The following is a 21,627-nucleotide window of genomic DNA, read 5'->3' as shown; positions in this document are numbered from 1 at the left end:
TCTCGAGGATCTTTATAAGACGTATGGGGTTGATCGTGCCGTCGCTCTCGATTTGGCCGACGCGACTGAGACTCCCGAAACTGTGCGGGAAGGTTATTGCGGAGCCTATCTTTCTTTCTTTCACTCCTGTGGTCTTATCTTCCTGGTCCCGGAGCTGATACTTAAGATTCTGGCGGAGCTTGGGTTATCGCTTACTCAGATCCTCCCAAACTTTCTTAGGTATCTTGTCGCCTTCTTGTTTAGGGCTAGGGAGGAAGGTCTTTCTTTTGGCCTTAGTGAGTTCCGACAGCTCGTTCTGGTGAAGCGGAACCAGCAGAACCCTGGTACCTTCCTTGTGTCTCCGCGCCCAGGTCACCACGTCATCGAGGACATACCCTACCGCGATGAGAAGTGGCGTGAGCAATTTTTTGTTTTCAAGGTGGATCGAGCATCTATGGGTGAATTTGACTTCTCTCGGCTTCCTCAGAGCTGGGCCGAGAATATCGGTTAGTTTTCTTTGGTCTATGTGTCGATATTTCTCTTTGGAAAGTGGGTGGCTTAACTTTTCGTTTTTCTTTGATCGATTCAGCTCCTTCCGGAAGCTCTTCGATGTCAGACGGGATTCGTGGTTTGATCGGGATTCTTCATGGAGGTCGTTCGAACTGGTCTTCTTTCGACCAAACTCAGATTCGAACTGTCTTCGCTATGCTGGAGGGGATCAATAGGGCCCCTCTGGTTGGGGGTTCTGATGACGAGGCCGAACACTCCCAGGAAGTTATAGCGACTCCTTCCGTTTAGGTCCAGTCTTCGGATCGATTAACTAGACAGCTCGTGAGGAGGTCGTCATTCCGTACTTCCGGGTCTATGTCGAGGGGCCAGGTTTCTGGAAAACCTCCCTTGATCTCGATTCATGACTCCGATGATGAAAACGCTTTGGGAGAGAGGCGATCTCCTGTCTCGTTGATCCCTGGCTCGGAGGACGAGACCGTTGCGGCGACTCGCAAACGACGCCGGTCGTCGAAGGGTGCCTTGCCTGGCCCATCTCATCCTAGCTTTGTTCCTGAGGGAGATGGTTCTTTGTTTGCGGCCCAAGGTGACCTAATTTCCCTCGCTGGTCGCATGAGGTCTGCAGGCTGCCTTCTTCCATCTCTTGCTTCCTCAGCCGAGAAGGAGGCTTACGCCAAGGTTGCGGTGGCGAGCTCTAAGGTTTGTTTCCCACCTTGTTTTCTTTGAAAGTTCGCTTCTAGGTTCTTATTTGCTTGTCTTGATTTCTTCTCAGGTGATGGAAGCTTTCAATGACTACTTTGTGGTGATGATGGAAGACCACGTGGTGGCTTCTCCGAACGACAAGGAAATCGAGAGCATTGGTTCCGAGATCAAGAGGCTTTCGAAGGAGCTCGAGGTCACCAAGAGAGAAGGGAAGAAGGATGCCGAGAAGATCGAGGCTTTGACTGAGGATTGGAGGAGAGTTCACCAGGAGAACGAGGCTCTTACAACCCAGGTGGTTGCTCAGAAGGAGAAAATTGCGGCGCTCGAGGTCGAGAGGGATCGAGACATTCATCGTGATTCTCGCATTGCTTGTCGTGACATCGAGCAGCGGTACAGAGAGATCTTTGAATCATTGAAGGATTGGTGGATGAGCAAGAAGAAGGAAGTGTCTGCCGAGATCCGATTGCAAGAAGTGACCACCAACATCAATCTTCTGAACGAGCTCATGGACGGGGGCCTGGCCATTGACGCAGAGCTTGCTCGTTTAAAGGAGATGGAAAGAGATTGTGAGGACCCCGTCGCTTTAGCCGCCATGCCAGATTGGTCGATCTCTGAGCTCGATCTTCCTCTAATCTTTGAGAATTCAGGGGCTCAAATTGGGGGGTCGTCTGTCCCCGATGATACCGCTTCTAGTTAAATTTTTCTTTTTTTTTTGTTTAATATCTTTTTGTTCTCCGCGACCTTTGATCATGATACCTCAGATATTATTAACGGATAAGTATAATGTTTCGGGATATCTTTGTTTCCTTAGCTTTCAAGATTCTCTTCGTTTGGGTCATTGAGATACGACGAAGCCCTGATACTTATAAAGCTTCGCTTTGTTTTTAGGATTTACCGTAGTGTTTTGTTCAATTTCATTTTTGCTTATCAAAGAAATATGGCTTCGAGAAGGTCAAACCCTCGCGAGTCTGATAGGGTGCGAACTCGAACTGGTAGTGCTAATGCGGAACACATTCGATCCAGAAACGTGAGCAAAGCGCTCACAGAAGTTCTTCGTGAGGACACCCGACTTCCGCGGATTTCAACCAGAGAGGCCAAGGACCTCGAGGGTGAAAAATTTGTTGCTCGTGTTAAGTCGAGTAGCCCAACAGGTTCAGAGGGGCGTGACCGCCCCCCAAAGAAGGCGAAGACGAATGGTTTGGACCATCAACTCGGTGTTACGGGTGAAGCGGCCATTGCTAAACCGTTTCATTGGCAGTTCTCACACTCCAAGGATTGCCCTATTACGGAAGACCCGGACAGCGTTGCTCACTTGGTGAGGCATTTCAAACCTGTTGGGTGTCCGCTTCCTTCTTTACGAAATATGGCGGAACGTGAGGCTTATGTGAAGATGGATGTGGCTCATGCTAAGGTCGTTCTTTTTGACACTCGATCCTTGTCGAATTTTTGGTTCGTTTTGTCTGTGCTGATTTGCTATGTTTCAGGCCATGGAGGCTAATAACGAGTTCGCGGCGACTTTGGAAAGGCGCCTGTAGGACGTCCCGCGCTCTGACGAGCTTTACGAGATAAAGAAGGTCGTTCGAGAGATGAAGCTTGGTCTGAATATGGATCAAGATTGAGAGCGTGCCAATGCCGCTCAACTGGCTGCCGCTGAGAAATTGGGGATCAGGCTGCTTCACTCGAAGCTCGTCTGCGAGTTGTGAGTAACGAGAGGAAATCGACCCTCGAGCAAGTTTCCTTTTTGGAAGTAAAGGTTGAATCTTCTACTAATAAGTTCTCTGATGACCTTCATCGCGCGACTTATGACGCTAAAAAGCCTCTGGCGGATAGCTGTTTGGACGTGTTGGTATCTCTGAAGGAGAAGTGGGAGAAAACTGATTGTGAAGCTCGTCCTAGGGAGGTCATGGCAAACATAGATCTCTTGAAGGAAATCATGAATAACAATCTTCTGGCTTCGGATGAGTTGTTACGACTTCGAACGAAGGAGGTCGAGCTCGGGTCCGAGGATGGTGGTTTCGGATTTATCCGTTGGGAAGCTCGATCTGCCTCAGATTTCAGAGGATCTACCAGAGGATTTCTTTGCTAAGGTTCCCTCTGCGGCGGACGATGTGACGAAGTGCTCGGGTGGTCAGTTCGAGGATGGCGAATTTGGCATCGAAGAGTAGCTTTAGGGTTTTTCTGTTTCTGTTTTCCCTTTTTGCTTCTTGTTGCTTTATTTATTATTATTTAATAAAAAGGGGGTCGTGAGTCCCGGTTTGTTTGTTATTATTATTTGGTTTTTGTGTTTATGCGAGGCCGATCTTTTGGGCCGTGAGTCGATTTGTTGTAGATACTTTCATCGATGGTTTTGTTGTAACAAAAGGTTTTGTTAGCTAGTTTTGTCGCGATCGTTGGCGGAGTTGGCCGCAACCGAAGACTTGATCAGGGTCTCGGTTTTCGGTCGACTGTTATAGTTTTGCGGTTTGTAGATGTAGGAAATATGATATGCTCGAACTGCGATATCAAAGAGCTATATTTATTAATATGTTGGATTTTGTTTCGTTACAGATTTGTAAAAAGAAGGTTGTTTAATATTGTCGTGCCGTTGTTCCTCGGGTGTTGCGATATGCTCATTCTGAGTTTTGTGGTTGGAGGGTGACTAGACTCGTGTCGTGAGTTGCCTACGTGCCCTCGTCGAGGGATCAAGTCATAACGTAGTTCGATTGTTTTCCCTGAGACATGGTCTGTTGGACGGTGGTTCGTGTACATGGGTACGTTTGTTGTTGGTTTTGGCCGCTTGACTAGGGGTGTTGTTCGATGTCTTTGAAGCTTGCGAGGTAGCATGTTCTGGAGCTCTTCTGACTTCTTCTGATAGTCTCGACTCCTTTCGGGGATGGAAATTTCAGGCATTGGTGATATGTTGAAGGAACTGCCTCCATGCTATATAGCCAAGGCCTCCCAAGGATTGCGTTGAACGGGGCTGGACGGTCTATCACGATGAATTCTACGATTTTCCTAATTTTTCCGGCGGTTACCGCGAGTTCGATCGATCCGAGGGAATAGGTGGTTTCTCCTGCGAACCCGATGAGGGGTGTTCGTTCTAGCTTTAGGAGTGCTTTGGTGAATCCCATTCTTTTGAACTCGTCGTAGAAAAGGACATCAGTCGAGCTTCCGGTGTCGATCATTACTTGAGAAAGTTCGCAACCGCCAACGTCGAGCCGAATCACGAGAGCGTCGTCGTGTGGTTTATCAAGACTTGCGGTCTCGTTTTCGTCGAAGGTGATTTCATAATCGGGACCTGAAAGGGGCTCTCTCACTCCTACGTTGTTTTCGGCCCTGCGTTGGTACGCTTTGATTGAGTTGACCGAATTGCAGAACTTGGAGCCTCCGTAAATGAAGTCGATTCGTTTTTTGCCTTTGTCGTGGGCCGGAAAATTCCATTTTTTAGTCAGTGCTGGTCGGTAGTGTCTCTGCCCCCCAGACAAATTGTGATTAAGGGTCTGCATTCTGTCTTTTTCTGAATCTGTAGGGCAATCGGTTTTTCCAGTAGCTCGCGAATTTTGGTTATCTTGTTCTTTCGCTTGAAGTTGGGGATTTTTCCGCAAGGAGGCTTCATGTTTGGGTTGTATTGAGCGATGCTGGGAGGAGGAGAAGCTTCATCGGGGTTTTTCAATGTGCGGATCGCTACCGTGATCTCGAAGCGTATCTTCCCTTCGGTCTGGCTCCTGATTTCGTTGGTTGCGTTGGTGTTTGGTCCCCACGAAATCATGTCGACTCTTTTTTTCAGAGCTGGGGGTGGGGAGCTCGGTGATTCCTGCTCGGTCTCTCTGCCTCTTTTGTTTGTCGAGACTTTGGTTTTTCGGTTGGATTTTGGAGTTACTGGCTCTTCCTCTTCCTCTCTGGTTTCTTCAGTGGTTTTCTTATTTTCGTTTTGACTGCAAAGCGCGGCTCGACATTCTTCGGTCGAATGGACTTTGCGGTCATGGAAGGCACAATATTTGTTGAGGTCGTGTGTCGAAGACTTTTGCGGTGAGTTGTTTATTGCATAAGAATGTTTTCCTTTGGTCGCCAGCTCCTTAGGAGCAGTAGGCTTTTTAGCCGTATTATTCTTGTCCGCGCTATACTGTTCTTTTAAGGCTGCGACCTCCTCTTTATGGGTGGCGAAGTAAGAGGCTCGGTGTAGGGCGTCATCCAACAACATAGGTGCTCGCACTGCTACTTCTTCCCTGAATTTGGTTGAGAACCGGACGCCATTCTTCAATTCTGCTAGGGCGAAGACCTCGTTCGGATGCGAAATCTTGGTCTTGATTTCTCGGAACTTGTTTATGTACGCTCTCAACGGCTCGAAAGGTGCTTGCTTGAGATTCCAAAGATCTGTCTCGGTAACTCTTGTCTCTATGAAGACTGAATACAGTTTAAGGAACGTAGATACCAACTGAGTGAAATTGTCAATCGAGTTTTCTTCTAGTCCAGCGAACCATTTGAGGGCGGCCCCGTGAGGTTCTCGGCAAAGAAGCGGTAGTAACCGGCCTCTTTTTCGTTGCCAGTGAGGTGTGCTCTCGATATTGCCAAACGGAAGGCTCGTACGTGGGCCTTTGGGTTTGTGTTTCCTGCATATTCAAGGAATTTTAACTTCCCGACGTGATGCAGCCTGACGCTGGCGATTCTGTTTGTAAATGGAGTCCTTCTGGTTTCCTCGATGACCATGTCGATATCTGGGGCATAGCTTGTTGCCATATGCACGATCGCATGTAACCTTTTGAGCTCGGCATCGTTTCTCTCGATATAATTCTGAAACGCTCCGGTTTCATTCGGGATCCCTAGGTGTTCCCTTTCGGGATCGATATTGATGGGAACGCGAAGATCATGCCCCCGAGCTTGTTCTATTGAGTTATCGAATCCCGCTTGGTGGAAAGTCCTCGCGGAGGATGGAGTTTGATATTTGGGGATCGAATGGTTCGACGGCGGGATCCGTGTTCTCGGTTCTCCCTGTCTTTCCGTTGATCCATTCTGGAATTGGATCAGAGTGCTTCGTGGGCGTTGGAGCCCGATGTCGATTTCGTCCAATCCACTTTAGCTTAAGCTTCGGTGGGTCATGCCCTGCGGTGGGGGTCGTTGTGAGTTGTCTCCCTTGTAGCGTCCTGATCGAGCGCTTGGGATCTCTGGAGTACCGAACAGACCGGTGCTTTGGGGGTTCGACGTCGCTCTTAACGGATCGAGGGGAGTTTGATTTCTTTCTCGAATGTTTGCAGCTCGCTGCTATGCGAGTTCCTTCTCAGCCTGGTCTAGTCGGTTAGTGATGGTTTTATTGGCGACCCTTTGGTTACGAATTTCTCCGATCAGAGATGAGAGCATTCCTCGAAGTTCGGTCATTTCTTTTCGAGTTTGTGTTAGAGGGGTCGGCGAAATTGGTCTGGATTGAGATCGAGTCAGGTCGTCGGCGGATTTTCTGTCCGCGGAACGGTTCCAGACTCGAGCCCCGACTCGTTCTGGGATCGATCTTGACTTGAAGTCGCGATCGGAGGAGATCGATCTTGACTTGAAGTCGCGATCGGAGGGATTTGTTGCGTCTGGGTTGTTCCGGTCGCGTCATTGGCTCCCGTTGACCTAGTTGGTGTCACTTCGGTCCCCGAGTCGGATCCGATAAGATCGATGTCGTTGACTCTTGAGGGTGTGGTTCCGGTGGTTTGGTTGGGATCCATAGTCGCACTTAGGAAACGTAGACCGGTTTCTTAGCAAAGATGTTTTTCGTTTATCTTCCCCACAGACGGCGCCAAAATGTAGAACCTAAAATCTACACTAATTATTTGATAGTGAACGGGGTTTGATCTAGGGAAGACAAATTATGTAGGCAACGATATCTTTAAAACACAACGATGTTAAACAGTTTCCAGTAGGTAAAAATGGACTTTATTGATGAATAAGATCGAATACAATGAGTTGAACTAGATCGAGTGATACAAACGAGAACCGTAAGAAAAGAGTTTAAGATCGGGAGGAAACAAGGTCGATGTTAGTGTGTAGCTCTCTCCAGGGTTTTCAACGTGTCCTTCTTCATGTCTCTCCTCCTTTCTTTATATTAAGTCGACTACGTGATCTCTGTAACTGCTCCGCGATCTCCGGGACCTCGACTCCTTCACTTTCGAGCTCGATTTCTTGCTATGGGCTTCGGTTCCTTCAGGCCCATAACTCTGATCGCGGCCCATTAATGTTTTGACCGAAATTGGGTCCAACAATAACCGCCAAAGACTGGCTAGAGCATGTACTTCTAATGATCAACTAGCTGTCTTGTAAGAAGGGAATGAATAAACTTATACGAAACAAAGCATTGACGAGCTGGAAGGTTGAAAAGCTTCCCAAAACTTGACTCCTTACTGATCTTGAATTCTCGAGTGCCTCTGAAAACGTGACGTATGAAAAGAAGGATCTCAGGGGATGAGTATACGTAAGACCATTACTGGGCTTATCTGATTCATTCATTTGGCTTTAGACTTTTGCATTTGAAGTTGATCTAGATCATATCAATACCTAACATTTAAACCACCATGCTACATAATTCGAATATATTTACAGATGAAATTGGATTCAGTTTTGGAGTTTTTACGTCGGTTTTGGTTCAGATTTCAGAGTTCCACGGTAAACTCTAGACTAAGCTTTGAGGAGTTTGGGAAAAGCGATAAGGTTTGTAATAGGAACCTTTTTCTCTCTCGAAGACAAACCAAAGAATCTCCGCCTCCCCCCCCCCCCCTCTTCCTCTTTTTCTCGTTTCTTCATGGCTGCTCTCGCTCCCGATATGATCATAACCCTGGAGGTCGTCACTGTCCTCGTTTATCTGGTCTCGCCGGCAGATTGGGTTTCTTGTGTCGTGCTCCACAGACAGGGTTTTGTGGAGGGTGTGCATAAAGTGAAGTCGGCTTTTTGGGCTCTTTGTCGGAGATCTAGAGGTTATCCTTTTTCAGATCTGGTTCTCATCCATAAGGTGGTGGCGCGTGGGGGTCTGAGCAACGTCTCATGTGCCATATCTGGTGTTCTTGCACTTGTTTCAGTTGCTATCTTGCGGATCTGGTTCGGTTTGGAGTCTGGTCTGCTTTGGTATGTTTCCTCTTTGGGTGTCCCAAGGGTGGCTCCGTCGCTTGTATCAGCCTCAAGATTGACGTTATTTGATCTCGCTTCAGCTAGGCATGCTCGGTGGTCTCGTTTCAGTCGTGTGCCAGCCTCGAGCTCTTTGGTCAAGTGTGTGAATGTAAAGAGTCTTCAGGTTTCTACTACGTCTATGTGGTGGGAGATTTTTGGCTTTGAAACTGCTCCTCCTTTCGGTTGCTCCTCCCTCGTCCTCTCCGATTCCTACAGGCTCTGTGAGGCTTCCTTGCCGTTTGGGTCTTGTTGGTGCCATCAAGTATTGGGGGTTTCGCTGCCAACGAGTTTTCTCGGCCTTGATCAAAGTAGTTATCGTCTCTGGTTCTCTGTTGGAAATCGGGTCCGTGTTGTGAGCTCTTTTGTTGAGTCGAACTGAGCTCCTCTCCTGGTGGCAACTCGACCTTTCTGCTGCGGGCAGTGAAGACATAAGCTTCTCCGTCTCCGGTGGTGTGGAGCCATCCCGAGAAAGAATATCCGCTTCACATTTGGTGTCTGCTCATTGTGGGGTATCGAGTATAAAGAGTTGGAGTTTGGCAAATCTAACTGTCACTTCAAATGCTGGAAAGGCTTTGGTTTTGGTCTGTGCTCTTCCCTCGCCGCCAATTCAGTCTGAGCTCTTCCTTTGCCACTGCGACAGCCAGTGCCGGAAAAACATGAACTTGGAGTGGTTGTTGACTTCTCCGCCTTCCGCCTCCTCTCATCATTGTTGGTATTCAATTTACTTGTGATTATTTTCTTGTAGTTTACTGATACTAGTGGTGAAGAACTCTTAGGCTTTGGATTAGTATTTTTTGGATTGGGACTGTTTTCAAGTTTAGCTTATGTTCTTCACTTCTCTGTTTCTAGTTCCTTTGTATAGTTTGGTTTCTTGTCGTTAAAGAAAATCCTTTCTTCAAACAAACAAAAAAAAAAAAAAACCTCTAGACTAAAACAAGTTTGAACATGAAGATGCTATTTTATTGCAGAAAATTCATCAAAGTGGGTTTTAACGGGCCGGAGACAACTTAGATCACGCTTTAAAGATTACGGCCCAAACTACCTAGTACAGTCCAAAACATGGAAGTCCGAATGTTGAGAGAGCTTTCGCATTCAGATTGAGAACAGCTAGATGGCGTTTCTGAGATCCCTCTGCCGTACCGCTGCGGCGGGAGCCTCCGTTGCCACGCTCCGATCATCCAGATCCGCCGCTCCCAGTCAGCTGTTGCGCCATCGTTTCCTCTCCACGCGGGGATTCTTCGCTGTTTCTTCGTGTCCTTCTAATCGAACTCCTTACGGTAATTCGTTTCCTCTTTGTTTCTGTATCTTTCGAAGAACGGATTATTGATTAGTTTTGGTGGAATCTTTAGTTAATCGCTACCCGAAAACTTTTTATGTCTGCTCGTGCGTGCGCTTTTGTTGTTGACGTGTTTGATGGTGAAAACTGCAGATTGTCGGTATCCTCGAGCAATGGATATTGGACAAGTGCGCAGCTTTAGTGAAGATGTGTCTCACATGCCTGAAATCAAAGACAGTGGTGTTCTAAAAGCTTTCAAAGAACTGATGGCTGCAGATTGGGCAGCGCTACCTTCTGCTGTTGTTAACGACGCCAAAAACGCAGTCTCGAAAAACACAGACGACAAGGGAGGGCAAGAGGCCTTAATGAATGTGTTCAGAGCAGCTGAGGCTGTTGAGGAATTTGGTGGGATTCTCACTTCCTTAAAGATGGAGATCGATGATAGCATTGGAATGAGTGGGGAGGTTTGTTGTTGTTGCCTCACCAACCAAATTCTTTTGGGTTTGACATGTTTGATGTTTCTTATTTTTTTGTCTTACAGAATGTTAAGAGCTTACCAGAAGATATAACCAAAGCGCTGCATCTTGCTTATCATAGGTATACTACCTACCTAGATGCGTTTGGGCCTGAAGAAGTTTACTTGAAGAAGAAGGTTGAGATGGAGTTGGGGACAAAGATGATCCACTTGAAGATGAGATGCAGCGGGCTCGGTTCAGAGTGGGGAAAGGTAATAAATTTAGTTCCGCTGTTAGAATTTGCATTGTAAGCTAGAACTTCCTTATTCAAGCATGAGTTGCATAGTTATCGACAAGTCACACATTCTCACTCCTTCTTTTACTATATGTGATATTTTCCATCTTTCTTTTTCAACTTTCATGCATGAGTCGTATCATATGCAGCATTGGGAAAAAAGGATGAACCAATACTTATCTCTCTTACGCCTTGAATTGATTTTTTTTTTTCTTCTGTAGGTTACCGTTCTTGGAACCTCAGGACTCTCGCGGTCATACGTGGAGCAAAGGGCATAAAACAAAGAAGAGAAGATCGTCAATAAGATCCAAAACTTTTTATGTTGCTAATTGCGTGTAATAAGGTCGATAACTGACCAATGACATATATGGTGAGTTTGTTCATTATTTCCTTCAAAATGAAGCTTTTCAAAGTTAAAGCTTAACAACAACACCAATTGAAAAATAAATTCACAGCTCCGACAATTTTTAACAGGTCTTTGTGTTATGTTTCCTTAACCTTTTAGAGTTTATTTTGTCAAATAAAAGGAATTGGAGCAACTCTATTTGGTTTCCTCCATGACCAAGACTCTGCAGGTGACTTAGGTAGTGGTGGAAGCAACGCGGCTTTCCTCCCTAAACCAAATGGCCATCCTTGGCAATGACACAACTCTTGAATCACTGATCCTTTCCTTATTCCATTCAAATAATACATCTTCCATTGATTCTCCAACTCTTCACCTTTCAAGCTCGAACACCTGGAGAACTCAATTTTTGCTGTCATATATGCTTCTACACTCAGATCACTTGTACAACATTCAGAGAAGCTGCTTCCCACGGAACAAAACTCTATACCCTCTTCCTTTTCGATGTTGGGTTCCTCTTTAGAATGGTAAGTTAGTCTCTCCATGCATATCCTTGGCTTCTGCCTTAGTTTCTCCATAGCTTGACTTCTGATCTGGAACACAACAATCTGAAACAAAACAAAATCAGATAAATTAAACACAAAAGCAAATGGATGGGGTTTCTAGATTTACTTCATGGTCGTAGTTGAAATCCCTAATAAGCTTCTCGTCATTGTCTTCGTGATCTGAAAGGCTAACCTTTCTCCCTTTGCATTCGTAACAATGAGTTAAAGCATCTTTTAAACCTGTGGCCACGTCGTCGGTGCAGGAAAATACCATCGCTCACCTGCAGAATCTCACTCTCAGCTGCCTAAAAGATCGCGAACGAGTGAAATGCTTTAAAATCTACTTGAATGTTTTTGGGTTTTAGGTTTTAAAGACATTTTGTGAGCTGCACAGTGACAGTCTATCTAACATCACTTAGATTCTTTCAATGCACGCAATCTTTACTGTTTACTTATCTGTGAACAATTATAGAAAATAACTATTATGACCAAATATGGATTCTCGTAAGTACAATAGTCATGTAAATTAGCAGGTAGGAGATTACGGCAAACATGGTTTAACAAATAAATAACTTTCTAATAGTGAGCTTCAAATTGCGTTGAGACTTTGAGAGCATCGATTCTCCCAAAAAGTTAAATAACATATATGATAAGATCTTCACTCTACGGAATTACAAATCTGCATGCCTAAAACTTCTTAGTCATTTAAAAAGTAGACAATTTTCTTTGTTAACATATACAAATTCATCTCAAAGTAATTCATAGCCGATTTGATTAAAAAATAATAATATATATATATCATATCTGACTTGAAGCATAATACATGGTGGTGACATACAAACTAAAGACACTACACCAAACTTTTTTTTTTTTTGAAAAAAGGGCTCACTACACCAAACTTACGTCATCATGATACGTAAAGCTAATCCATTACCCACCAATAAAATACGTTGTAAAATGAAGAATTCGACCTTAGTTACCTGAGCCTTCCAGAACTTGGGATTCGTATATTGAAAAATTAAGAAAGACATACCTTCGAAATCTTTGTTTATATGTATATTCCTGGAAGAACTTCAAAGAAACAAGAAGCTTAGCGTGTATGTTTGTCAATGGCTTTCTTCTCAATGGAGTTGGATTCTGTATATATCTTATTCTTCTTTTTGAACAGCATATAAAGCTTTAAATCTATGACCACCATTATTTCATTCACATGCCCCCCTCACAAAGCAATAATTACACCAAGAAAGCATAACTCTTTTTTTGGGCGTTACTTTTACCCAACTTTAGTTTTGTTTTTCCGCCTTAGGGCGTGGCCGGTGACCAAAAAAAAAAAGAATGAGGAAGAACATTATATTCCTTAAACTTTTTAGCATTCATGAAGAATATATATTTTTTTTCTTTCATGTTCATTCTTTTGTTTGTAGAGAATTATAGAACAAATCAATTCCTTATTAATTTTGATAAAGAACCATTATTCCTCATCATTCTTAAATTTTTATTCTTACTCATTCTTTTCTTATGGTCACAAATTTTTCTTTTCTTATGGTCACAAATTTTCATAGCGACCATACAATACACCAACATAGTTCTTTTACTGCTTGTTTTTGAAGGCCATTACTTTTAGTGATTCGTTTTTATCACTGGTTATCTAATGCAAACAAGAACATCAATCAGGCCACAAAATAGCACATATAATAAAAATATAACGTGTTACAAAAAAGAAAAAGAAGATACCGATGTAATTCATTCCAAGTTGGAAACCATAAGTCATCATTATGCCATAGGCTCATCGCTATAGTGTCCAACTAAACTATTTTCTTGGATATCTAACGAAGAATCTTATCTATTAAAACAGAAGTCATAATTTTTTTCTGTATATTTTTTTCTAATTTGGAACATTCTTAAAAATTTTATTAAATGTATTTTTTAAGACTAATAATGTATAGAATCTTTGAACTACTTTAATGATGATATTTTTTTGATATTTTTTCATTTTAAATCTATATATATATATACATATATATAAATTCTAACAAATATGTTTAAAAGATTTTAACAAGACCTTAATTTTCAAAAATTATATGTAAATATTTTCACTAATTTGTAATTAGTTTTAAAATATTATCATACATTAATATATTCAGTCAACGTTTATAAAATGAAAAAAAAAAGTTATATCCTATTTTTATCTATTATATAATCATAATCAACCATACTAGGAGAAAATATTTTATTGAGCTAAATATGATAAAATTATATTAAATTGATAAATTTATATATATATATTATTTTCATAAGTATAAAGTATTTATGTTGTTCCATGCATATATTAATTTGTTTAATAGCTAAATGTAAATACAATAAGATAAATATATTATAAGAAATGACAAATACATGTGAAAGTTTTAAACAATTGACTAATTACAACATGTAAACTATAAAACTATTGTATTTGAGATAGTTATATAAATATTTAAATATATGATTATCGTTAAAAATGTATACAACTAATGATCTCAAATAAATATCTAAGTATATAAAACTGAAAACAAACACCCGCACGGTTACACGGATTTGAATCTAGTCAATAGTTAGAATGCAAGAGTTAATAAAACACATGAACTATATATAATGCAGAACAATATTAAAAATTCTGTACTTAGAATGCATTACTCTATAATGATTTTAAAAGGTCTCAGTCAAAACAATTTCTAAATATATAAATTCAGCAGATATTTTATTTATTGAATCTTAAATTTATTGATTTAGCTTTTCAAGTCCAGATATATATCTACATTTAGACTCAAATATCCAATAATAACCTCTCAATGAATTTTTTAATCCTTTAATGTTCACTTTATACAAAAAAAAACAGTCAAAAACATTTTTACTAAAAGCTGAATTTTCTGTTAAATCAGATACTTAGATCAAAACTCCTTGAACCAATCGCAATGCACATCAATTCACAGTAATATCGAAGAGATCAAATCCTTAGAGACCAATGTTACTGTGAATTGATGTGCATTGCCATTTGCCAGTGGTCTACAATATGCATAGACTTCCGAATTTAGGATGCATTAGTAGACGACTCCAAAAAACTCTTTTCCTTGATGTTATGCTACCTCATCCAGGAAACTCAAGGGGAATCAGATTTGGAGAACAAAAGCAAGTTTTTTTTATCTAAACATTAACTTAATTGGTTTTTGAAAATTTTGAGGATCCATTTCAACATACATTAAATGGGCTCTCTATTGAGAAACAGACAAGGGATTTTGATCGGATTGTCGGATCAAAGTTATATAGAAAAACCATAATATATCAACTAAATAGTCTGCATATATTTGTATAATTCGTATCTATATTATTCTGAGTATAATAGTTGGACAACCACGTTATTCCAATCACTAAAAAGTATACCTACTGTCAGTGCCGTCCCGAATTTTTTTGTGGCCTAAAACATTTTAAAAAAAATGTGGCCTTAATAAAATAAAATAATAGAAGTTTTTGAAAATGTTAGAATTATAATATAACATATTCTTTTGTTAATTTTTTTTTCATGTGACATTAATTTATTCAATTTTCTGTGGATCATGAAACCTACATTAAGTATTTGAAAGTTTTATATGTAAAAAATTAACAAAGAAAAAACTAGAACAAGATATCTTTAAAACAATAACTATGTATGTAGTCAAATTCAAGTTAATTTCTCTTTTAATTGTGTTTTGATAAATACAACATAAAAAATGGAAACGGATAAAAAGTTAAATTCCCTTCTAATATTGTTTTGGAAACTATAACATAAAAGTTGAAACTAGTTAAAGAGATGAACAAAGCACTTGTAGTTATGCTAAATTTCCTTTTAGGTTTATTTTGATAACTACAACATAAAAAATGGAATCAGACAAAAATTAAATTCTCTTTTAATGCCGTTTTGAGAACTACTCATTCTGTTTCAAAATACTTGATGTTTTGTAGTAGTGCACAAAGATTAAGAAAATTACAATTATCTAAAAAAATATTTTAAAGATATAATTTTAAAATCAGTTAACCAATTATAAAAGAGATAGTAAAATCTAATTGATTGAATAGTTTCCAATAAAGTTAAAAGCAACTTTAAAATCTCAAAATTTCATGTAAATTGAAACAAATTAATCTTTCTAAAACATCATCTATATTGAAACCGATGGAGTATATCATAAAATTGAAACTAGTAAAAGAGATGAACAAAACACGATTGATTTGTTGTAAAACTTGTATTGATCGAACCAAATAAAATGAAAATTATTGTACACAGAATAATAAAATCTGACCCAATTTTTTTTTAAAATGTGGCCTAAAGCATTAGCTTTAGCTGCCTTATGAGAGGCACGCACCTGCCTACTGTGTACACGACTTCCCATTTTGTTTCCGATTTTTTGTTACGAAAGAGAGGATGTGCGGTGTCTATCGTAATCCAGGAACTTATCATGAGTAAAATACGGATCGAGTGAGTGTATAGAAGTCAAATGTTTGACACCGCGGTTTTCATGGGTTATACTGATCCCAGGGTGAATAAGATATAGTTTGAGTTTCTCGATTGTATTTGCAAGATCACAATAATAAGAATTTGCTCTTTTATCAATCTTAAGAAAAATCCTCTCAAAACCTTAAATTCTCACTCTAATTAAAACTTCCAAGGGTTGCAACAACTCTGCAACTCCTTTATATAAGAATAGATATCTCCTAATCTTATTAGTAAAACTTATTATAGATAACTCCTAATCCTCTTAGTAAACCATATCTCGGTGGGATTAGGATAGCTTGTTCTCCAAGCTAATTCAAGCTTACTCCAACATTCTCGCCCTTAAGCTTGAAACCATTTCTTGTCAAGTCTTCAACGCCAATTAAACTCCTCATCTCTTTGTACCGAATCCTCGCGAGTGCTTTCGTTAAGATATCTGCTCGTTGCTCGCTTCCTGCTATGTGATGAACCTCGATCAAGTTGTTATCTACACATTTTCTTATGAAGTGGTATCGTCTATGAATATGTTTGCTTCGACCGTGAAACACCGGATTCTTAGTAAGAGCTATAGCTGACTTATTGTCAATGTAAATCACCACCCTCTCACATGATTTGCCAACTATCTCACTAAGAAGATCTTGGAGCCAAATAGCTTGTTTTGCTGCCTCAGTTGCTGCCATGAATTCTGCTTCACAAGATGATAGAGCCGCCGTTTCTTGCTTCTGAGAACACCAGGTGATTGGTGAGTCTAGAAAGTAAAAAACGTGACTAGTTGTACTCCTTCCATCATCATCATCAACATTGTGGCTTGCGTCGCTGTATCCACTAAGCTTCGAGTTATCTCCCCTCCTGAAAGTAAGTCCATGAGAACGAGTTCCCTGCAAGTAGCGGAGGATCTGTTTCATTGCTGCTGCGTGCGAAGTCCTTGGCTCTGCCATGTACCTACTCATTACCCCAACAGAATAAAAGAGGTCGGGTCTGGTGTGTAGAAGGTATCTGAGACACCCGACGTTTCTCCTGTACTCCTTTTCATCTACTCGTCCTTCATCACACGCTTTAGAGAGCTTCAGACTTGGATCCATAGGAACATGAACCATGTTACAGTCTTGCATTCTCGTCTCTTCCAATATCTTCTTAGCATATCTCTCTTGCTTCAAAGTAATCCCTTCAGCGTGTTGATCGACCTCAATACCTAGGTAATATGTGAGCTTTCCTAAGTCACTCATCTCAAAACGTGCGGACATCCCTCTCTTAAACTCGATGATCAACTCCAAGCTTGTTCCTGTTACAAGAAGATCATCAACGTATACTGCTACGAGAAGGAGATGTTCTTTGTCTTGTCGTCGATACAGAGCCGGTTCCTTGGTGCACTTAACAAACTTCAATTCTCCAAGCACTTTATTTAATTTTTCATTCCATGCTCTTGGAGCTTGACGTAACACATAGAGAGCTTTGTTTAGCTTGTACACTTTGCTCTCTTGTCCTTTGATTTCGAAGCCTTCCAGTTGAGAAACATAAACCTCTTCCTTTAGATCGCCGTGAAGGAATGCGGTTTTGACATCTAGATGGTGCACCTCCCATCCTTTTGAAGCTGCCAGAGATAATATGAAACAGACAGTTTCGATGCGTGCGACAGGTGCAAACACCTCATCAAAATCAATACCATGGCGCTGGATGTAACCCTTTGCTACCAATCTCGCTTTGTACTTGTTGATGCTTCCATCAGAGTTACGCTTCACCTTGAAAATCCACTTTAGACCAATTGCTTTAGCTCCGGCAGGAAGATTGATCAGGTCCCAAGTCTTGTTTTTCACTATCGAGGCTATCTCATCTTCACAAGCGTCTCACCAAACTTTCTCTAACTTTGCTTCCTCAAAGCACCATGGTTCGCCGTTAACGCTCAGTAACAAACGTTCTCCTTCAACCTCTGCAAGGAGAATGTAGTCATCTAAGTAGCTTGGCTTCCTAGTCTCTCTTTGCGATCGTCTTAATCCCGTCTCAGCGTTCTCTTCATCGTCTTCTTTGTTCTCAACATGATCCTCTGTCTCATGATCCTCTGTTTCATGATGATCCTCTGTTTCATGATCCTCTGTTTTTATCACTTTACTACTATCCATCTCATCACCTCTATCTTCGCGATTCATCTCATCATCTTCATCAATTCCATGGTTTCCATATTCTCCGAACTCAACGCTGAGTGGCTCTGTACTATCTTCTTTCTCACAGTTCTTCCAATCCCAACTTTTGCTTTCATCGAAAATTACATCTCTGCTTACCACCACCTTTCTATTTATTGGATCGAGTAATCGATACGCTTTCGATCCTGGTTCCGTACCAAGATGTATCAGCAGACGAGACCTATCATCTAACTTCCGCAGGTGACCTTTTCAACCTTAGCATAAGAGACACATCAAAATACGCGAACATGATCAAGTCTTGGCTTTCTTCCTTTGTACGCTTCATACGGTGTCACGTTCACTAGCACCCGTGTGGCTACTCTATTAATGATATATGTAGCATGCCTTACTGCTTCTCCCCATAAATAATTAGGCAAGTCCATATGCTTCAAGATGCTTCTAGTCATACCTAGAAGGGTTCGATTTCGTCGTTCCACAACACCGTTTTGCTGCGGAGAGTACGGAGCTGTGAGCTGTCTCGAAATTCCATTTGTTTCACAGTATGATTGAAACTCGTTTGACACGAATTATCCTCCCCTGTCAGTTCTAAAAGTTGTAATGGTTGCTCCTGTCTCTTGCTCGACGATCGCTTTGAACTTTCTGAACTTCTCAAACGTCTCTTCTTTCTCTCCAAGAAGAATCAACCACATATATCGTGAATAATCATCAATAAGAACGAATATGTACCTCTTCTTCGACGGCGTAATGGGTGTTATTGGGCCACAGAGGTCTTCATGAACGAGCTCAAGTGTTCTTTTAGCTCTGAAAGATGTTGCTTGTGGGAAGGGATGTATTGCTTGTTTCCCAAGTAAACAGCTTGAACAAGTACCCTTCTCGATCACGATCTTAGGGATGCCCAAAACAAGTTCCTTGCTGATCATTGACCTCATTGATTCTCTGCCTATGTGTCCCAATCTTGCATGCCATCTTACTGATTCGCTTGAGATTTCAAGTTGTAAGCACCTCTCAGTGACAATGTCGATGATGACCTTATACAAACGGTTCTGTGATCTCTTTGCTTTTGTGATCAACTTGCCATCTTTATCTCTTAGCGTGAGGTACTCGTCTCTCATTCTAACATCACAACCGGCTTTCGTAGCTTGCCCAAGACTAATTATATTACTCTTCAAATCTGGTATGTAGTAGACATCAGCCAAGAGCTTCTTTCCTCCATCTTTGCTGTAGAACAAGATCGAGCCCTTTCCTTTTATGTCAATGCGTGAATCGTCACCAAACCTTACTTTTCCTGTGATAGATTCATCAATCCGTTTAAAGGATTTGCGGTTGCCGGTCATGTGATTACTTGCCCCGTTATCTAAGTACCTTACGTTGTCTTTGCTCGCCTCAAACTCTTTAGGATTAACATTCTTCTCATTAAAGTACACAACCTCTTGCATCATTAGTTCCTCTGCCTCAAGCGTGCTCTCATCCTTGGTCTCTGTAACTTCTTGTAGCTTTAGAAGTCAATCAGGGCAGGTTGATGCGTAATTCCCATTCTTATCACAGCGGAAACATTGAATCTTTGAAATATCAAAGTTCTCTTGAAAACGTTCATTGTACCTTCCTCGTCCTCTTCCGCGGTTATAGTAGCGTCCACCACGTCCACGTCCACGGCCTCTATAGTTGTTATAATCCTGATTATATGAGTTCGAGGTAGGTTGAGACTCATTGTTTGCCAACATGAGATTGCTCTGTGTTTCCTCTGCCTCTTCTTCTTCTTTCACTCTGTCTTCATAAGCCTTCAATCTACCGATGATATCTTCTAAGGTTGTGGTTTTGAGATCAAGGACTTGCTCTAATGACGCAACAATGTGTATGAACTTCTTTCTTGGGAGGCTAGATAGAAATTTCTTTACGAGTTTATATTCTTCAATGTTTTCTCCTAGAGCAGTTGAATTTGAAGAGATTTCCGCTAGCTTCCCAACAAAATCGTCAATGGTGTCATTATCTTTCATCTTCAATCTCTCGAACTCCGCCATTAATGTCTGTATTCTTGCTTCACGAACTCGATCTGCTCCCATGTACCTTGATTTGATCGAGTCCCAAACCTTCTTTGCCGTATCGAGATCACCTACTTGCAGCACAAGTGCTTCCGGTATGGACTGAAATATTAGGGCTGTGGCCATGTCGTTCTTCTCTCAGACATCTGACTCATTCTCTATCGCATCCCTGTTGGGATAAGCTTGAAATAGCTTGGAAATCAAGCTATCCTAATCCTATATTATTGTGTTTATCTAAAAGGATTAGGAAAATATAAAACCTATTGAGTTTAGGAGTTATCTATCAATATATAAGGAGTTGCAGACTTGTTGCAACACTTAAGAGGATTTGGTGATTGTTTGAGTTGGCTTGAGTTTTGAGGAATTTTCTCAAGTGATTAATAAGAGAGCAAGTTCTTGTTAATTGTGTTCTTACAATCAAATACGTGAAACTTGGAACTATATTTGGTATCAGAGCATCTAGGAAACGATCACAATAGCTATGGGTGATCTTGTTACTACGAAAGTTAAGGGAGGAGGTGGACCTACCACCATAAGCTGTCCCATGCTATCATCGACAAATTATACTGTCTGGTCAATACGGATTAAGGTGCTGCTAAAAATACACAAGGTCTGGGACGCCATTGAGGTTGAGTCTGATAATGGGGAAAAGAACGACATGGCCACTGCTCTGCTGTTTCAATCAATACCCGAGACACTGATTCTTCAAGTGGGAGAGTTAGACACAGCCAAGAAAGTCTGGGATGCGATTAAGGCAAGACATATGGGGGCAGATCGAGTTCGAGAAGCAAGACTACAAGCCCTTATGGCAGAGTTCGACAGATTGAAGATGAAAGATAGTGACACAATCGATGACTTTGTGGGGAAGTTATCTGAAATATCATCGAAGTCCGCTGCTTTGGGAGAAGTTGTTGAAGAGACAAAACTAGTAAAGAAGTTCCTGTCTAGTCTGCCACGACGCAAATACATACATATTGTGGCATCATTAGAACAGGTGCTTGATCTTAAAACGACGAGCTTCGAAGACATTATCGGACGGCTAAAAACTTATGAAGAAAGAGTTGCAGAAGAGGAAGATGAGACGCAGGACAAACTCATGTACGCAGCAAACACTGAGTCTCAACCGGCTTCAAACTCTTCGAACCGAGACTACAATAATAACTATAGGGGTCGAGGACGAGGAGGCCGTTTCTATAACAGAGGACGAGGCATGGGAAGGTATAATGATCGATGCCAAGACAACTTTGATATGACAAAGATCATGTGTTTTCGGTGCGACAAGATGGGACACTTTGCTTCTGTATGCCCTGACCGTCAACTCAACATGCAAGAGACAACAGAAACAAAGGACAGAGACACTGATACAACGGAAGCTGAAGAACTGATGGTTCATGAGGTTGTTTACCTTAACGAGAAGAATGTAAACCCGCTGAACTTTGAGACAAGCTCAGACAACGACAGAGAGTGGTATCTAGACAATGGGGCGAGCAACCACATGACTGGAAATCGAAGGTACTTCAAGACACTTGATGAAACTATTACTGGTAAAGTAAGGTTCGGCGATGACTCTCGTATCGACATAAAGGGAAAAGGACCAATATTGTTTCACACAAAGGACGGAGGAAAGAAAATACTAGCTGACGTTTACTATATACCGGACTTGAAAAGCAATATAATTAGTCTAGGCCAAGCCACAGAATCCGGTTGCGACATCAGGATGAGAACAGATTTCCT

At 41.5% G+C, this 21,627-nt stretch overlaps 4 protein-coding genes across 5 annotated transcripts; 2 read left to right on the top strand and 2 right to left on the bottom strand.

Annotated features, from left to right (window-relative positions):
* Positions 1–3,968: 3,968 nt before the first annotated feature.
* LOC106297174 lies at positions 3,969–5,904 on the bottom strand. Its single transcript, XM_013733450.1, has 3 exons — positions 5,646–5,904; positions 4,700–5,571; positions 3,969–4,637 (listed from the first exon to the last, which is right to left on the bottom strand). Exons 1-3 carry the CDS (start codon positions 5,902–5,904, stop codon positions 3,969–3,971), a joined length of 1,800 nt encoding a protein of 599 aa, XP_013588904.1.
* A 1,607-nt stretch (positions 5,905–7,511) lies between these two features.
* On the top strand, positions 7,512–9,360 carry LOC106300760. Its single transcript, XM_013736971.1, has 2 exons — positions 7,512–9,009; positions 9,270–9,360. The coding sequence occupies exon 1, from the start codon at positions 7,940–7,942 to the stop codon at positions 8,678–8,680; it is 741 nt and encodes a 246-aa protein (XP_013592425.1). The 5' UTR covers positions 7,512–7,939; the 3' UTR covers positions 8,681–9,009; positions 9,270–9,360.
* Positions 9,342–10,800, top strand: LOC106300761 (succinate dehydrogenase subunit 5, mitochondrial). The gene is made up of 4 exons (XM_013736972.1): positions 9,342–9,578; positions 9,731–10,041; positions 10,119–10,304; positions 10,549–10,800. The coding sequence occupies exons 1-4, from the start codon at positions 9,413–9,415 to the stop codon at positions 10,603–10,605; spliced, it is 720 nt and encodes a 239-aa protein (XP_013592426.1). The 5' UTR covers positions 9,342–9,412; the 3' UTR covers positions 10,606–10,800.
* On the bottom strand, positions 10,786–12,370 carry LOC106300762. Of its 2 annotated transcripts, none has more exons than XM_013736975.1 (3): positions 12,249–12,370; positions 11,343–11,496; positions 10,786–11,278 (listed from the first exon to the last, which is right to left on the bottom strand). In XM_013736975.1, exons 2-3 carry the CDS (start codon positions 11,487–11,489, stop codon positions 10,844–10,846), a joined length of 582 nt encoding a protein of 193 aa, XP_013592429.1. In that variant the 5' UTR covers positions 11,490–11,496; positions 12,249–12,370; the 3' UTR covers positions 10,786–10,843. The 2 variants fall into 2 exon arrangements, with proteins under 2 accessions (XP_013592429.1, XP_013592427.1); XM_013736973.1 differs by having other exon boundaries at positions 11,343–11,520; positions 12,249–12,356.
* Positions 12,371–21,627: the final 9,257 nt, after the last annotated feature.

This window comes from Brassica oleracea, chromosome C6 (genome assembly GCF_000695525.1).
Source record: "Brassica oleracea var. oleracea cultivar TO1000 chromosome C6, BOL, whole genome shotgun sequence".
NCBI lineage: Eukaryota > Viridiplantae > Streptophyta > Magnoliopsida > Brassicales > Brassicaceae > Brassica > Brassica oleracea.
Note: the sequence above shows the minus strand (reverse complement) of the source record. Positions and strands in the feature narration are given on the sequence as shown.

Excerpts from the sequence above, each read along its gene's own strand:
- LOC106300761 (XM_013736972.1), top strand. The coding sequence starts at position 9,413 with ATGGCGTTTCTGAGATCCCTCTGCCGTACCGCTGCGGCGGGAGCCTCC. Across the intron at positions 10,042-10,118 it reads GCATTGGAATGAGTGGGGAG|AATGTTAAGAGCTTACCAGA; the intron begins GTTTGTTGTTGT and ends TTTGTCTTACAG. Across the intron at positions 10,305-10,548 it reads TCGGTTCAGAGTGGGGAAAG|GTTACCGTTCTTGGAACCTC; the intron begins GTAATAAATTTA and ends TTTCTTCTGTAG.
- LOC106300762 (XM_013736975.1), bottom strand. The coding sequence starts at position 11,489 with ATGGTATTTTCCTGCACCGACGACGTGGCCACAGGTTTAAAAGATGCT. Across the intron at positions 11,279-11,342 it reads ATTTCAACTACGACCATGAA|ATTGTTGTGTTCCAGATCAG; the intron begins GTAAATCTAGAA and ends GTTTTGTTTCAG.
- LOC106300760 (XM_013736971.1), top strand. The coding sequence starts at position 7,940 with ATGGCTGCTCTCGCTCCCGATATGATCATAACCCTGGAGGTCGTCACT.
- LOC106297174 (XM_013733450.1), bottom strand. The coding sequence starts at position 5,904 with ATGGCAACAAGCTATGCCCCAGATATCGACATGGTCATCGAGGAAACC. Across the intron at positions 5,572-5,645 it reads CACGGGGCCGCCCTCAAATG|TCTTCATAGAGACAAGAGTT; the intron begins GTTCGCTGGACT and ends AACTGTATTCAG. Across the intron at positions 4,638-4,699 it reads AGCTACTGGAAAAACCGATT|AGACACTACCGACCAGCACT; the intron begins GCCCTACAGATT and ends TCTGGGGGGCAG.